Below are 18,331 nucleotides of genomic sequence, written 5' to 3'. Positions count from 1 at the left end.
TTTTTTTTATCTTATATGTATAATGTAGTAATTAATATTCTCAGTATATATAATATCTCAGATAATATTCTCAGGGCTTTGCTGGTCCACATAAGACTAGCCTTAGGAAAATTCAAGTAAAACAATACATATTTTTATTTTAAAGTTTTATTTATACAAAATTACAAAAACTTCACATTCTTATTAAGTAATCGTAACTGTCTATTACAAAATAAAACTTATACAACTATTTTGTCGCGATTGCTGATAGCTGATCTTCATAGATATTTTACTCAAAATTCATACTTTTACACATCAATATCGCATTTTTACACTTTTGTTTAATTAATTGTCAATTTTGTCAATTATGATGTCGTATGACCAGAAAATTATTATATCTTCTAGTCATTTAATTTTCTTTACAATGTGCACTGGTTCGGCTCAGGTTGCGATGCTATAAAGAAATTTACATTACTTAAATTCATTGGATATTAACATCATGACGACTTAAGAGTCATTGGATATTACCATCATGACGAAATGAGTAGGTCCGTTCGTGTTATTCCGAATAGCGCAAACCAAAACATAGCCATATTGAGTATTTTGGCAATATTTACCTAGAAGGTATGTTATGTTATTACCCGAAGGTAGGTTATTTACCTAAAGTAGGTATCTATTAGGTAGTACATATAGTAATTATTAGAAATACTCGCTCTCCGGAATAATCCGAAAGCTCCATATATCTAAGATTGATCCATCGTGATTGTGGGTTCGAGTTCCGCTCAGACCTTATAGTAGATGGAACCTTGTCTCAAGACACTCTGTTCTTCTATTTCTGCCCGGGTTTAAAATAAATTAAGAGGCGGAACTCTACGTCGCATTGTATCTTATCAAAGGCAGGAAAACTGGTTCATTCTCCCAAGTGGGGATCGAACCCATAAGCGTTGCGTTTACAGTGAGACCCTGCTTCACTGCGCCTCTATGGTCGTATATTTATGGTATATAAAAAAATGGTATATAAAAAAATTTTTTTTTTGGGAATCAAACGCACGACGGGTTTGTCTTTGTTGTATGCATATTACGTTTTTTATGTGAATCGTACCTATAGGAATAGATACTTACTGTACTCCTCCTTCTTACTGATTTCCTTAGTTCTTCTAAATTCTTCTTATTCTTTCTTTGGAAACAGTTATACTAAAAATAATGTATTATGTATTAATATAATTATAAAAAAAATAATTATATATCTCTTTCAACAAAAAAAAAATATTTTCGCGTAGCTTATATGAAATGAAAGGGCATTTACATTTTTATAATACAATTTGAAGTATTTTTTATGGTGATATAATAATATCGACACAGGCATATGTGGACATCGCAAAGTAGGACAATGACTGCTAAATGAAAATATTAACAGCTTAAATTCTTACCTCTCGTAATATTAATATTACTATGATTAACAAAAATAGTGCTATAAGAATAGAAATTACCCACACCCATGTGGGTATGAATGTAGTTTCCAATAAAAGTGTCGTCGTTGTACTGTTAACAAAAAAAAACTAAAATTATTAATGTTCATAAAAAAATAAATAAAATTAAATCACGCTGTATCCCGCACTTATGCAATTTTTTAGTTTATTTGAATTAATGTTGTAAGGAATACATTAAATACAAAGAGATAAACCTAGATAACAATACAAACATTGTACTCGTTTATCGCACAAAAAGCACAAAATATCTAAATAAGAAAAACAAACGATATTAAAATATATTTTGATATTGTTTATTTAATACAAAATTATAATAACACTCACCTTATAGTTTTATTATACGTTCCATTGTCATTGCTCGGTATCTGTAAATCAATACTTGTAAAAACAGTGCCATTCTCGGTTCTTATTGCTCCTGGAATAAAATAACATTGGGTTTGAAGTAAAATACGAGGTGTGTTCAAAAAGTAAGGTGACTTTGTATTTTTAAGAAAAAATATTTATTTATTTATCAATATTTATGTTGTCCCCTTCAAAGTAATCCCCCTCAGATACAATACACTTATGCCAACGGTTTTTCCAATCGTCAAAGCACTTCTCATAAGCACTTTTCGGTATAGCCTTGAGCTCTTCCAGCGATGCAGTCTTTATCTCTTCAATCGTTGCAAATCTCCGTCCTTTCATAGGTCTCTTTAGTTTTGGGAACAAGAAAAAGTCACATGGGGCCAAATCCGGTGAATATGGTGGCTGAGGCATGATTGTGGTGTTGTTTTTGGCCAAAAAATCTCTCACCAGCAAAGATGAGTGAGCAGGGGCATTTTAGCAATTTCGGAACAAACTTCGCTGACACACGTCTCATGCCCAAAACGTTAGAAAAAATTTCATGGCACGAGCCAAGCGATATACCAACATCCTCAGCAACTTCTCTGATAGTGATTCGACGATTTTCCAGAACAATTTTCTTCACTGCTTGAACGTTTTCATCAGTTGTTGACGTGCTTGGGCGTCCAGAGCGAGGCTCGTCATTGGCGTCTTCCCGGCCATCTTGGAAGAGTTTGTACCACTTGTAAACATTTTTTTTACTCAGAACAGTTTCACCGTATGCCACTGTCAACATTTTAAGTGTTTCGGAGCACTTTATTTTATTTTTTACACAAAATTTGATGCAAATCCTTTGATCCATATTTTTCGATAGCAAGAAATCGCCGAGCACGCAAAACACTTATAACCTTTAGCCTTAGCGCGCACTGGTAACTTTTGTCACGGTGACAATAAATTTTTTGTCACTGACATGTCACCATACTTTTCGCCACTGCGCGCACTTGCGATGACAGTGACGAAATTTTTTACATTTGATAAAATGGATCTCGAAGAGATGGTTGCCTGTGCACTTATATTAAGAAATAGAAAAAAAAGCAAACGTAGAAAATATTGGCTTTCAACTTTTCATTTGTCTTAGAGCAATGGCCTCAACTCAATTTCGTCAATCAGTATTGTCATTGTCTATTTCATCTTCATGAAAACACACGTATTGCCTTGGTGATGAACTTGACGCCATTCTTGAAATAAAAATTCGGTGCTGCAATGCAACACTCTGCTGTTTCATGTTTATGCGAAAGACGACTAGTATGGAAACCGCAAGGGGGAGGTGACATTTAGTTGCTAATGCGCGCACGGGCATACAAATCTATGGACGCGGTGACAGTTGCGTCACCGGCGTGTTGCCGGCCTCCGCGGACAAAAAGTCACCCAATTGTCACGTATCCAAATGCGCGCACCTTCATTAAGTGTAATGTACACGGTGACAGTCACGCAACAGTCACGGTGACAAAAATCACTAGTGCGCGCTATACCTTACGCCTCTCTAGACATGGGCGTTACGTAGCGTCACTAGTTTCAGAAACTGCTTACAAGCCAAATCACGGCATAACTAGTTTCGGGCTGTCCTCGAAACTAGTTATGCCGTGATTCGGAGCTCCGCGGTTATTCGAAGCTACACACATGTTACGTTGTGGTTATGTGTCTGTACACATAGCCATTATTTCACATACGTAGTTTCATGAGAGTAAGCAGTAAGCACTAATCAAGTTACATCGACACTAGCACAGTTGTATCTCGCAAGAAAAAAAGAGACGAGAATAGGCGAATTTGATTGAAAAGCTACAAACATCGTATTTTTTTGTATTAAACACCCAATGAAACGAAAAAGCGATTCTAAACTGTAAATGCAGAAGTTAAACTATATTATTTACATATAGTTTTATGAAAATTCCAAGAAAAAACCATATTATTGTTAATAGCTACATTGACACTTATATAGTTGCATCTTGCTCTATTTTAGTACGTTCCGCAAGAAAAAAAGAGACGACAGTAGTTTTATATGTATGCATTAATGCAATTTGATCGATTATTATTTTATATCGATAATTAAAACTGGACGTCCTCCAGCTAGATGGGGTGACGATATTCGCAAAGTAGCGGGCAGCGGCTGGATGCGAAGAGCTGAAGATCGAGCTCAGTGGCGTGCCATTGGAGAGGCCTATGTCCAGCAGTGGACGAGGACAGGCTGATAACGATGATGATGATGATGATGAATTAAAACAAAACTCTGCCTCGACACCAGAGCGAAGAAATGAAAATATAAAATGTAAATAAATATTTAATTTCCTCGATTGGGGATCGAACCCGCAACCGTCGCGTTACAGCCACGCCCTTGTGCCGCCACGACGGTGGATTTTAACCAATTCCGAGTTTTTTTGTTTAGCGTGACGTAGCTTTTTTAATGTTTATTATTTATTAAAAGAGGTTCGGTTACAATGGCTTGCGACGTTCACTTCACACTTGTATATCTTAAGCACATTGGGATTTTTTATTCGATCTACTAGACTTTTAAGAATTCCAGTTCAGTTATTATTTTATTTAATTCATTAATTAAGAGTCAATTAGAATATTGTTCAACTATCTGGAATCCATATTATGAAACACATAAAAACCGATTAGAACGAATTCAAAAAAGTTTTTAAAAATGTTATCTTCCAGAGATCACGAAGTACGATGACTTATTAAAATATTATAATATGTTAAAATATCCCATCGCAGAAATATTGCCGATCTTTGCTTTTTACACTAATTAGTGTCTTGATTGTTCGAAGATTTTAGGTGAACTTAATATTATTACCCTTAGATTGAATGCAAGATTATGTACCCAAAATTTCAAAACGAGGTTCGCTACAAAAAATTGAGGCCTAAATCCACCACTTAATAGAGCTTTGAGTGTTGATAATAAATTAGCGCAAAAATCTGAATTTGATGTTTTTAATGATTCCTTACGTTTGTATAAAGCTCAACAGAAAAAATATTTTATATACGCAATAAAGAATCCATAACTGAGCTTACAATTTTTTTTAAGATCTTAATTTTGGTTTTGTATTTTGTTATTTTTTTTTGTTTTATGTTTAGCTATATAGCAGTAGTATATGCAGACTGCTAAAATTAATTACTTTTTAAATGTTTTTAATTTTAAGTCTTTTAAATTTTTATTGTATACTTTATTTTAATTATGCAAACAAAAATTCTGAAATGGTCAGCAAATAAAGGCTTTATTTATTTATTTATATTCAGTAGCAAAATTTTAACATTTAATTTTAATTTAAGTACTAGTTATACATTTATAACTGTGTTTATGTTACAAGTTTAAAAGCCTGTTTTTGTAGTATGTAACGTTGGCTTCCTAATAAATAAATAAATTAATCTATTGTGCTCTGTGCTTACTTTCAATTTTAAAAAATAAAATAAATAAATCAGCTTCACGCTGTTTCCCACACACAGCAGGGTAGGCAGAGGGAACCTAGTGTAACACTCTGTTACACTAGGTTCCCCACTTTCTGCCGAATTCTGAAGGCATTGCGTGTTCAGTGGCAGAACTCAACTCCGCGCTTTACCTCGACACCAGAGCGAAGAAATGAAAATATTAATTTAAATAAATATTTCATCTCCTCGAGTGGGGATCGAACCCATAACCAGCTGGTTTTTACCTCAAGTTTGGTCTCAAGTTTCATCCAATTTTAAACCTTATTATTTTTCTATTACGTGTCAGTTTCTCGTTTATGATTTTTTTTGTATTTCTAAATTTCTTTTTCCATTCTGTAAGTGTAAAATGATACCCTCTTTTTGAATGTATTTTTACTTAATTTGGAATTTTAATTTCACTTCGTAATTAAATATATCAAATATTATTAAAAAGCGATCAGCGAAAAAACTATATAAAATTCTGTATATTAAAAATATATAATATAATAAAGTGTATATAAAAAAATATAGAAAAATAATTGTATTTAAAAGAAATTAATAAATAATTACATTTTAGTAGCAAGATATTGTAATTTAACCTAAAACGTTTTCGTAATCATAACTATAAAAGTAGGCGTATTAAACTTTCAACTGCTTATGAAGCATTTGTAACTAGTTACAGAAATAACTAGTTTCTGAAACTAGCTACGCGTGTACCCGAAACTAGTGACCACTGGTTATGCTTAAAAGACGTTACGGCCCATGTCTACGCCTCTCCCAACCAAACAAAAAATGCTATACACTTGAAACTTGGTACAGATGTTCGAGAAGAGTGTACCAACATAACAAAATAAAAAAATCGATAATCGAAAGTACGTTGCCCGCCAAATTTGAAAAGTCACCTTACTTTTTGAACACACCTCGTATACTGCAACGCTAACATGTAAATGCAATTTTTTTTTTTTTTAGCTTCACGTTATGTGCATAACAGGGCAGAGAGAGAACTTAGTGTTAAGTTCGCTCTACTAACACTCCGTTCTCTATTTTCCGCCAAATTCTCGAAGTATTGCGTGATGAGTAATAGAACTTACTGCGCTTTGTCTTTATTACCAGAGCGCAGAAATGAAAATATTAAATATTTCTCTCCTCCGAGAGGGAATCGAACTAGATATATTAAGATAAATAAATATACACACCAAAATTATTCGGCAGAATATGTAAAGGCAATACTATAGACGTCTCGCTACTCCTCGGTAACATGCTGATGTTGCAGACCATACGGGCGAAGTCCTCACTTTCTTTTTCTTTGTTGATGGCACAGGTTTCCGATAACGTGTCAATATTATCTTTTTGCTGCGTCTGCGTTTGTAAAAGTAGTTTTAGAAAATAATAAATAAATAAAAGAATTAGTACCTATAAATTACTAAAATTTACTTATATATAAGGAGTTAGTTAGTTTCACAGTTATTCCCGCCCGGTACGGTAGCCATAGGGAACCTTGTGTTAAGACAGTCTGTTCTCCACTTTCCAAACTTTATGAGACATGCATGTTGAGTGGTGGTATTGAATGCGCTTCTGCTACCAGAGTGGGGATAATAGAAACAAATAAAGTATTCCCCCGAGTGAGGATCGAACCCATTTCCATCGCAGTCAGTCAATCCCATTGCACCACTACGCCTTACCTTTTTAATTAAAGGAATATATATCTTTTTCATTTCAAAGTTTTTTCTCTATAATTCTGGAATTTTCTGTGAAGTAAATAATTACGACTAAGTACAATACAATTGTAATATTTACCATTTTCGGCGTACTATATTGAAGATAACTTTTTCTAAGTAATACAATTTCGCACGTAACGTCTATTAAATCTACGGGGCCATTGTTACTTATCTGAAACATGTATAAATAAGTTAATTTATTTGTTTTTAAGCTAAGTATATTTTATCTAAGAAATATAATAGTCGTAGAAAAAAAAAATGTAGTATATAGAGTAGTCTCTAGCGTTTGGAAGAAGTACAAATTCCAATTTTAAATGAACAAATTTCAGTTTCATAGTAGTTTTATCCTTCCTTTCTGAGATTATATGATTTTTTATATTATGTTTGTCTTCGTCGAACTTATTATATTATATTATGAAAATCTAACCAAGAAATTTATGAAACACTAGTCGACCCACAATTCGTTTGCGTAGACTTTGAGGTAAATTTTTCCAATTTTTTTCCCGTTCAGTTCAAAATCGATGACAGAATTGAGAGCGATTTATGAATATGGGCCTAAGTAAGGGAAGAGTTTTATTATATAGATATATACACACTTACAGTGTAAACATGCTGAAAGTATTTCCCATTTCTAACATCTTGATCTGTGACGTTTACAACTTTGCCTGAGCTTGAAAGTCTGTAATACAAAAAAAAAATATTACGTGCTTTTATCGTTGCTAGCTTTTAAATTCTACGTTGAATTTGTTTATTTTTCAGATTCACGCTGTATCCCGCATACAACAGAGTAGGCAGAGAGAAACTAGTGTTAAGGCACTCTTTTTTTGTAAAAAAAAATGAACTACTTATTTCAGTTCTGTTCTCTAATATTGTCTGTGTAATGTGTATATAATATAGGTGTATGTCTGTGGCAACTGTTGTGTGTGGCATCGTATGTCTTAAACGGATTAACCGACTTTTTTGTTTACTTAAGCTTTAATCTCTAGTTTACACCACCAAAATCTGATGGAATTTTTAAAACATACTTTACATACCGCGTATTTTGTAACTGAAAAAAAAATTTGTAAGCGAACACACACACAGCGGACACAAATGACGGAGACAGCGATTCACACACATTAAAAAATATAAGCGTCGAACATATAACCTCCTTCTTTTCTAAAGTCGGCTAAAATTATTTTAGCTTGATAAATATCGCTCGTTTAATAAAAAAAGAAATAACTGAATTATATATTAGAGGAACATTTTCTGCTCTAATAAGGACATGTTATTAATTTGGAACGCAGAAATAGGCTTTCGGTGCTTTGAAGTTTGAACCATTTAGTGTGTGACAAAATATTTCACCCTTATATACAATTATCTTATAATTGCTAAGCTGAAAAATACATATAGTCTTTCTTGTTGGTTATTTCTGTACAATATATATTTTTTTATTTGCAAATATTTATGAAATGTGTACGTAGTTAGAAGTGTAATTCGGCTTCACCGTACAACAGGTAACATCTTTCAAATAGTTATAAAGTGGAGAACGGAGGGACTGAACACTATTCTATCAATAACTCACCCTAAAACATCGATGTTGTTGAAGAAGAAAACTAATGGATACAAGTAAACTTTGCTTTGCTTCTCTCCATCGTCCCCACAATGGCCGTAGACGTCATAATGAATATCAATACTTCGGTCTTTATTCGTTACTGAGTTTATATCGATTTCAATATCATTGATGTCCTAAGGGAAAAAAATATTAATAGGAAACCGGAAACTTAATAATAATGAGGCCGTAGTGATGCAGTGACACAAGCTTGACAGCAACCGCGAAGCTTGTGGGTTCGGTTCCCGCTTGGGGGAATGAATTAAGTATTTAATATTTTCACGCGATGTCTCGAAAATTTGTCTTAACGTCTCTTATTATGTCTTAACGGTTTGTTCTGTTTTCATTGCTATGTGCGAGATAAAATGTGAAGCTGATAATGAACTAACGTCTTCTTCCTGGCATTAATCCGGGCTATTACCAGGGTCTGCCTTCCTACTCAACCTAGTCCACTTTGCATGATCTTTTGCGATGAACTAACGATAAATAAAAAAATCGCTGTGACGTATTAGAAGAAGTGTCACATTATAACAAGTGGTTACTACGGGTTTGATTCCCAGTCAAGACAATGATTACATTTAAACTATTTTTATTTCCGAGTAGAGTTCCGTTACTCCACATCCCATATTTGTGACATCCGCAGAAAGTCAAGAACGAATTGCCTACACTGCTAGGTGAAATTTAGAAAAAAATACTGTTGTAATAGAAGCGGAAGCAAAAAAATAAAACAGATTTTACCCAAGTATCGCCTCGTGGTATCCATCTCGATGGTTTACATATAATTTGTTTCCCAGTAACATTGTGACTGCACTCGGGGGGTATCGACCTGATCGACGCGGACGCCACTGACACTACAGCACACGCGTTATAGGCACTCTCACCCGAATTTGTAATAGTTAAATTGAACTTTTCAGTATTTCTCAAGCCAACTTTGTATGGTACTCTGTAAAATTAAATAAGTTAGTTAATTTTAAAAACCGACACGAGGTCATACACTACGTTCTCCACATTTTATCTGAATTGGAGACAATTTATGTAGAGTGACAGAACTCAACACTGAAAGTATTTAATTTTCTTTAGTGGATAGCAGATACGGCAGATATAATTAATATAAAATAGTAAAACAATACTCACGTCAATTCACTCGCCATTTTAACTTCCAGTTTCGGTATACAACGTCCATATTGTAATACACAATTTGCAATCCAAAGAGACTCTTTCAAAGAAGTAACGCTTCTGTCACTTAGTACTGGAGGTAAAGTTTTGTCGCTTGAAGATTTCAAAGTAGCTGAAATGTCCAGGTTGATGTGTTCATCGTAATTACCCTCCTAAAGAACAAAAAATGAAAAGAAGAAAAAATCAACACTGTTGTCATTCTGATTTCTTTTCGCCTGCTGATAAGTCAGTAGAGACTTATGAGACCATTGTGGTTCAGTGTGACAGCGTCTATCTGTATGCACAATGGTTATAGGTTCCATTCCTGTTTTGGGGAATGCATTAAAATAGCTTAGGTTCTTTCTGGATATTGTACTTTATGCGGGAAAAAGTGGGCTAAGAAGAGTCAATAGTTATTACGCGATAGTGTATAACGCCATACTTTAAAATTATATTTAAATATGATATTGATTAAAATTTGGGTAAGGTATAGTAAAATACGTACGTTTGGTGTAAAAATAGCATATTTTTCACAAAATTTCTGTAAAGGTCTTTTCAACGACATAATTGTTTCCCCCTTATTTTTCTCTAGCTTTGCAGCAGAATGAGACACGTCAACATTGATTTGAATTTCTGGAAACAAGACAACCTAAATTTTAGTTTATTTTTTTACAAATATCTACACATATTATTAACATAATGATATATGTAGTGATGAGTCACTCCACTAAAAAACCGACCGCCCAATTTTCTAGATATCGCTATATCTCGACAATTGAGCGGTTCCTGGAGAACAAACTGCCAAAACAATAGATCCGCCTATCTTCATGTATTCTGGATACAGCATAAACAAAAAAAGTATCTCTGTTCTCAGCTTATCGCTCATAGAGATTCACAACTCTCATATAAAGATTGTTTTTTCAAAATAATTAGGTTAAATATAGTTTTTAGAATACTTACGCAATATTATGTCATTGGGTGGATATGTCATATTCAAACAAACATCAAATTCATAATATGAAAAGTTCGATCGAAGCTGAAAGTAAATATAAAAATATATATCTATATATATAAAATCGAAAGGTCACTCACTCATCACGAAATCTCAGAAACTACATGTGCTAGGAATCTGAAATTTTGCATCGGAGTTGCTTATAGGACGTAGGTGTTCGCTAAGATGGGAATTTCAAATATTCGACTTCTAAGGAGTTGTTTTTGGGGTTAAAGTTTGTATGAAACTTCGTTACTAATGACATTTGTCTTTGTTATTCGTTACTAAATGCTAGGAGTCACAAATTTTGCACAGACGTCACTAGGACGTAGCCATGGAGACAGAAATTAATAATAACATGACGCGCGAATATAAACACAGTTCACGCGGGTGAAACCGCGAGCGGGCCGCTAGTAATTAATAAAATGATAATTTTTGTAGAAGTTGAAGCTGCTTTTTTAATTAATTGTTTTTGCTAAAATCACAAAATTTGGAACTTTATTCCATTTAAAGATTTTTATTTTTACCTTGTTATTGTAAGCGTGAGGGTTGTGGGTTCAATCTCTATCCGGTGGATAGATTTTATTATATATAAAATTATTTTCATTTCTCTGCTTTCAACATGTAAAAAAACGTGATGTTACCCACTCAACACGAGAAACATTAAAAAATTGGGAAGAAACTGGTTAACGGAGTGTCTAAAAGTTATTTCTGCTAAACCTGTATAACCTTTTTGAAAAACTTTGGAGCTAAAAGTGGATTTTCATATAAGTACCTTTAAGTCTGGGTGTATTGTGTACAATTGGATGGTAGTAACTGGCAAGCATTTTAATATGAAGGCGCGGTTACTTAAAGGTGCACCGATTCCTAGATCTGTATAGAAATAAGTAAAATATGTATAATATGTAGAGATAAGATGATGTAAAGAATATTTGCGTGAGGACAGTTTTACATATGTGAAGCTGTCCTCACGCCAGCCTTCTATCAGATCAGATTCCTTTGAACCCGAGAAAGAGAAACATTATAATATAACAAGTTATTATTAAAATTGATTTTTTTCAATGCATACGTACTATTACAGGCTGTTTCATAAATATTTGGTACAGTAACCAAACTGAAACCAAATGAGTTAAAAGATTCCGGTTGTATCTTCCGCCACCAGGTCTTGCCAGAAAGTATACCAAACCCAGTATAGATATATACCACCCCTTTACCTTCGTATGGTGCACCAATGGCGAAATCTAAAAGGAAAAATGTTTTAAGCTTTACGTACATACGTATAAGTAGCACTAGCCACTAGCATTGTTATTTGTGGCTTCACCGGCACTTTGGAACATTCTATAAGGAACCTAGTGTTAAAACTCTCCGTTCCCCGTTTCGCACCGAATTTTGGAGCCATTGCGTGTTCAGTTGCGGAACTCACCGTCGCGCTTTGTTTCAACATCAGAGCGAAGAAATGAAACACATATATAGGTATAGATAATAAAACATAGCTAAAACTGAAGCTACCTACCGTCTATTTTATCAGCATCCAAGTCCCCAATATTTGCTATAGAGTTACCAAAATGACCACCGGTTTCTGTTCCTTTTATTATTCGCTAGAAAATTATATATTGTTGATATGAAATGATAATAATGATAGAATTTAATAGTAGAACTCAATGTAGATAAGGCCTCTACAAGTGTTATTGCCTCATCACTTGTTTTTGCCGTTTTTGGATAATTCTGTATGTACTTTATTGTTAAATCTATGTGAAATGTTTTATAAATTCTAGTATTTTTTCATTAATTGATTAATCCGACAATATTTTCATAAAAAAATATTTATCATTTTAATAAGATCAGTAAATTATCAAATCAAATGTCTAATTAATATGTTCACGCGTTTCCGAATTACGACAACGAAGGAAGCCAATATACGTCAATAACTCAGATACCATCTATTACAGTACCGTATATAGGCTGAGCAAGTCTAATTTCAGGTATATTTTCTTCCTGGGCGAACACTGTACTAGAGTTCATAAAACCTGAAGTCACAACGGCCACGACTCGCCGAGTGTACTGTACAATATATGTTATTAAAATACCTTTAACACAAATTTAGTTTCATTCACAGGTACGTATATAATCACCGCGCCTGTGTTGTACCCACTGCCCGCCCACGTGGGCGCCCCCACCAGCAGCGAAGAGCGAGCGTCCGTCAGATATGATGAAGCTAATGCTGCCCCATACATAGATCCCACTTCGCCACTATCAAGTTTTTCAATAAATGTCAGTGTTTCATCGAAAAAGAGTATCTGTAATCATTATTATTTTATTAAGCCAAATTATTTAATTACAATATTAGATTTTTATAAAATTTAATAGATCTTTATGTCCTTATTGCGTTTAATGTAGCGTAATATACTTTTTCTTTGCTAAGATGAAATAGAGTATCTTGACACAATTTAAAAAAAAGATTTTTCTTAATTAATAAACAAAGTATTTTTTTATTTCTAAAGTATAATTAAATAAAATTAGAAAGTGTGATTATTATTACTTCAAGCAAAAGAAATGAAAGTAAAATTTTACATTACCTCTCCTTCTCCGTGCTCCCCATATGTGGTACTCACAGCATACGAAACAGACATGCTTGACAAAAAACATCCACTTGCAATACTGTACCCTGAAATAATAATATGAAGTATCGGCTTACCTTACACTTATAAGTAGTTTTACGCGATGCACTTTAAGAATACTCAGAATTTGAGGGCACAAGCGTGTGATAGATAGATTCCCACTGCTTACCCTGCTGTGCGCGGTATACAGCGTGAACATACAAAGCAATAAAAATGTAATATTTTTATTTCTTCGTTCTGGTGATGTGGTGAAGTGTGGCAATTAATTCCGCTACTCAACACACAATGCCTTTAGAATTCAGCAAAAACTGAGGAAGGAAGTATCTCAACACTAGATTTCTGGGTTCCCTCTGCCTCCCCTGCTATATGCAGGGACATAAAATAGTGCATTCCAAATCAAACACTACTGGTGGCAATAATCTTTTTGCATCTAATCTTCATATTTTATTTATATACCAACCAAGGTTTAATTTATCCTTTATTTCTGCTAATGTCGGCTCTGTGATGTCGTTGTAATGAATTTTTAGACCACCTGTAAAGAAATTAATTTGAAAATAAGGTTATATATAAGGTGTTAGGACACTCCGTTCCCCATTTTCTGCCGAATTTTTCGCAGCATTGCGTGTTGAGTGGCGGAACTGAACGCCGGGCTTTTGGTTTGGTGCCAGCGTGAAGAAATGAAAATAAAAGTAAATAATAATTCATTCCCCAGTGTGGGGACGGAACCCACAACCCACAACAATCACTCGCTTGTGCACCTGCGCCACGATGGCCTCATATAATTCCTACTGTACGCAGATTCATTATTTAATTTTACAACGTGAGATTTATTTTATTATGGGACTTTTTATGTAAATATAAACATAATAATTATATCTATACTAATATAATAAAGCGGAAGAATTTGTTTGTTTGTTTGTTTGTTTGTCTGTTTGTTTGTTTGTTTCAACGCTAAGATCTCTGGATCTACTGGTCCGATTTACTATGTTTTAGTTTTGTATGAAAACTGCATTCTTCAGAAGTGCTATAGGCTATATAACATTACATAACACATATATACTAATAAATTAAAATACTTTCTAATTTGACATGCAATTTATTCTGCCATGTTAATAACAACCGTCGTCGCTACGCGACCGCGTTCGTTACCGCGTCATTTTGATATTCATCCTTATGAAAATAAATATAATAGTCACTTTTAGCATTTCATCTAGATTGAAATTATATTTCTATAGAAATTATATTCTTATATTTCAAGCAGGCGTAGCCGCGTCCGGGTCTGCTAGTATGAATATATTTATAGTACATATTCACATAGGGACCTACTGTTTCTGTCTTTGACGATTGCAGGACCACCAACGAGCACTTGGTCAAACTTATCCACTTCTACACTCCAGCCGTAGCTGTCAATACCGTTATCTAAGAATCAGAAAAGAATATTATAAAAATAATAAAATCAGCTTCACGCTGTAAAGGAAAGGTAGAGGAAGTAAGACACTCTGTTCTCCACTTTCCGCCGGATTCTGGAAGCATTGCGTGTTGAATGCCGGACTATGCCTCGACACCAAAGCGAAGAAATGGAATTATAATTTTAAATAAATATTTCAATTCCTCGAGTGGGGATCGAACCCAAAACCCATCGCGTTTACAGCCACACTTAGTGCTCCTGTGCCGCGACTAGCTTTCATCATCATCAGCTTATTTAATTTCTTTTCAAATATTTTTCACTACATAAAAGGGGGGTAAAATTTTTATAAATTTCTTATTACTTACTGAACTCCTTTAAGTCAGATTTTAGTAACGGGGGTAGTTCCATAACAGGTGAACTGCTATCTTGAAGAATCTTAACACACGTTCCTGTTGTAACAGGGTTTGTACCTGAAATAATACATTGAGTAATAAATATATAAGATAAAAAAAGTCAATTCAATTAAATCAGCTTTACGCTGTAAGTGTCAAGGCACTCCGTTCCCCACTTTCCCCCTAATTCTGTAGGCATGAACTCTTCAAATCAAATAAATTTTATAAATTATTACATATACCTAGAGGAAAACAAGAAGTATTTTAGTTTAAAACCTAAATATTATTTAACTAATGTAAAAATGACTCACCATACATACATGGAGCTCGCGGTGCACATATCTGGAATTTGTATTAAGGATAAGTTTAATATAATAGAGGAAAAACTAACATGGTATCAACCGTTTGTTTAAAACATTGATTATTTTATTTATTTTTGACCATTTATTTTAACACGTAGATTTAGACATACAAACAAAAGCTTTTTATTAGAGAAATCTTGTTCATATACCCGGTATTAACAAAACAGTAGAAATAAATAAAAGAAATGAAGGTATAACTTACTATTAAAAACGAAGATCCCTTTTTAATGGTCGCTCCAAACCAATTTTGAAATTTATATTGTTTAGGAATATCTAAAAAGGAATTATTGTTTTTATATTGAACAATGCAAAATATATATATAGAGCAATATCTATTTGATTCCATTTGAATAGTTGTGATCTCAAATGTCTATCCTTTATTTTACCATCTAATTACATTGAGGGAACGTAATGGACTGACTTGGTTTTTGAAACGCGATAGTTTCGATATTCGGGAAATGGGTTATTCATTTAACTTTGATTTGCAAAGTGCGGCGTTGAGTTCCGCCATTCAACATTGAAAGTAAAGAATTACGTGTCTTGATAGTGGGCTCATTCTGCCTACTCTTAACCTTTGAAAAAGCGTAAACTGAAACAATACCTACATACATAAGCTCAAATTGAGTTAACAATTTTTAAGTGGCCAACAAGAATCTTTAAGGTTTTTTTTTATAAATATTCTGACTATACGCCATTTTGACTATAACTGTAAAATTATTAGTTAGGCTTAAAATAAAATGTAATAAAATCTTACGCATTGGTGGTTTTACGGATAGAATAGTTTTGTATAGTGCCATAGAACTAATGGAGTATTTGTAGATCTGGCTATTATCATCCGCTGCTGGTGCAGATACGTAGAGTCTGGAGTTGAAAATAAACAAAATTGTGTATATCAATAAATAAAGTAAAATAAAATTTATCGAAGAAATTTATTGGCCATCATGTTAATCCTTTTGATGCAATCCACCGTTTCTACGATCAGAGTTGTCATGTTGCCTTGGGAGCTTAGAATGTGTTATGCATAATTCTTAGTTTCCAGTTTCCATTTCACCAAATAAGGAAGGAAGCTATTTATAAAAATTACATTATAATATCGTTATGATGGAAATTTTGATTTGAGGGTATATGGTAGCGCCATAAATTGGTCGTGGTACAAGTTCAGACTAAGTAGTCGTCATGGGGTAGGTAGATGGAACCTCGTGTTAAGACATTCCGTTCATAAATTTTCACATCGCGCTTTACCCCGACACCAGAGCGAAGAAAATGGAAATATTCAATATTTCATTTCCTGTGGGAATCGACGATTTTTTGTGACGACAATTACTTGTGGTTAATTAAGTTAAATAATATTTTTGTATTTAGTAGAGTATTTACACACTATGTACTCACTCTTCATTAAAAAATCCAATGCTGTAGCCAAAGTATGAGTTATTTTTTGGTTTATATTTATCTGGATTTATAACATCCATATGCTTTTCGTCGTAAACAGCTTCGACCGATGATAGCCAAATATGTAAATATAATATAAGTAACGTTCCTGAAAATATTGACAATTAATATTTTTATAATAATACGGTTTCTTTATTATATTTGATGATTTAAATAGAGTATTTGGAATCTACTTATTGATTGTATCTCACTGTAAGTTATAATACAAGAGTATTAAAAAATAACTAGAGTAGACTTTGAAGATATTATTTATAAAATATCCATTTTGTACTATGTACCATGTTATACTTGTTTACTAAAGTACTAGATGATATCACAGATTTGAAAGTAATAAATACTCCTTAGTTCCACTATAAATCTTATTTTAAAAATATTTAATATAAAATTACATTCTCTATCTTCTTAAATGAAGTAATCTCATTTAGATACAGACTGAAAGAATTTAAAAAAAACATAAATCAATGAGTCAACTTTAAACTAATCTGTACTTACTCATTTTTGTTGTATGTATTATTACATAGATTTCCTGTCTTCATCTATCCACTTATTACTTAACCGGTTAATAGGTTCACAGAAAAACAATTTATTAATTTATAAATAATTGAAAATCGTAGCTTCTTTCACTTTTCCATACATTTGCACCTAGTTTTGTACTTCATATCTATTTCTAAAGACACGTTAACAGCTAGAAGTTTAATGGAATTATGACTAATTAGTTAATAATAAGTTATTTATATGCCAACACTATTACTGCATCGATCCAATCATTATTTAAGTTTTACCTTGTTTTTTTGATATGACATAATCGTTATTTGTATTATTATATATATCGTTGTTTTGTCCAATATTTAAACACAATTTAAATGTGTCGAATTGGAAGTATTTAATTTTGTTTCTATTTATACTGAGTGTTTTTGTTAGCACCATTTTAAAAGAAACTACAGTTTTAACTAGGTACTCTATAAAAACCTAATACAATTAAGATCTTTATTCTTCCAAAAATGATTATTTTTTAAAATTTAATTTTACTATTATTAATTATTTTTATATTATTAATATTTTTTATTTATTTACTTTACTACTGATATCCATGGTACATACTGTTACAAACATAAAGAAATTGTATCTAGGGGTTTCGATTTGCTCTTTAAAAGGACTCCCGCTTCTATTAATAAAAAACAATTAAAACTACTTTTAGCGCAATCATGGCGGCCAAGCGCAAAAATTTCACTGGAACATAAAGGTCGTGGGTTCGACTCTCATTCTGGGGACCGAATTAATAAATATTTTGATTTGATGTTGAACTCAAAATAAGTGGGGAAACTTGCCCGTTAACCGTGGATAGGAGGGTCTTAGTGTAAAGGTTTAAATAAAATGCCATATAATTAT

At 33.1% G+C, this 18,331-nt stretch overlaps 1 protein-coding gene across 1 annotated transcript; it reads right to left on the bottom strand.

Moving 5' to 3' along the window:
- Positions 1–65: 65 nt before the first annotated feature.
- Positions 66–17,602, bottom strand: LOC146527507 (integrin alpha-V-like). The gene is made up of 25 exons (XM_085204830.1): positions 17,435–17,602; positions 16,883–17,030; positions 16,248–16,354; positions 15,696–15,766; positions 15,443–15,473; positions 15,105–15,209; positions 14,658–14,750; positions 13,792–13,863; positions 13,290–13,378; positions 12,801–13,010; positions 12,227–12,311; positions 11,787–11,954; positions 11,489–11,586; positions 10,683–10,758; positions 10,228–10,355; positions 9,702–9,895; positions 9,306–9,510; positions 8,541–8,704; positions 7,577–7,655; positions 7,056–7,148; positions 6,455–6,617; positions 1,794–1,884; positions 1,410–1,521; positions 1,102–1,173; positions 66–433 (listed from the first exon to the last, which is right to left on the bottom strand). The coding sequence occupies exons 1-25, from the start codon at positions 17,436–17,438 to the stop codon at positions 389–391; spliced, it is 2,703 nt and encodes a 900-aa protein (XP_085060956.1). The 5' UTR covers positions 17,439–17,602; the 3' UTR covers positions 66–388.
- Positions 17,603–18,331: the final 729 nt, after the last annotated feature.

Source organism: Heliconius melpomene, chromosome 20, assembly GCF_056956725.1.
Source record: "Heliconius melpomene rosina isolate 202511_hmr_F chromosome 20, ASM5695672v1, whole genome shotgun sequence".
Taxonomy (NCBI): Eukaryota; Metazoa; Arthropoda; class Insecta; order Lepidoptera; family Nymphalidae; genus Heliconius; species Heliconius melpomene.
The sequence above is the reverse complement of the archived record's forward strand: the minus strand, read 5'-3'. Positions and strand labels throughout refer to the sequence as shown.

Bases quoted from the DNA above. Each gene is read 5' to 3' on its own strand.
- LOC146527507 (XM_085204830.1), bottom strand. The intron at 13,379-13,791 runs GTTGGTATATAA...TTATTATTTCAG, and splicing joins AAAGGATAAATTAAACCTTG to GGTACAGTATTGCAAGTGGA. The intron at 9,511-9,701 runs GTGAGTATTGTT...TTAATTTTACAG, and splicing joins AAAATGGCGAGTGAATTGAC to AGTACCATACAAAGTTGGCT.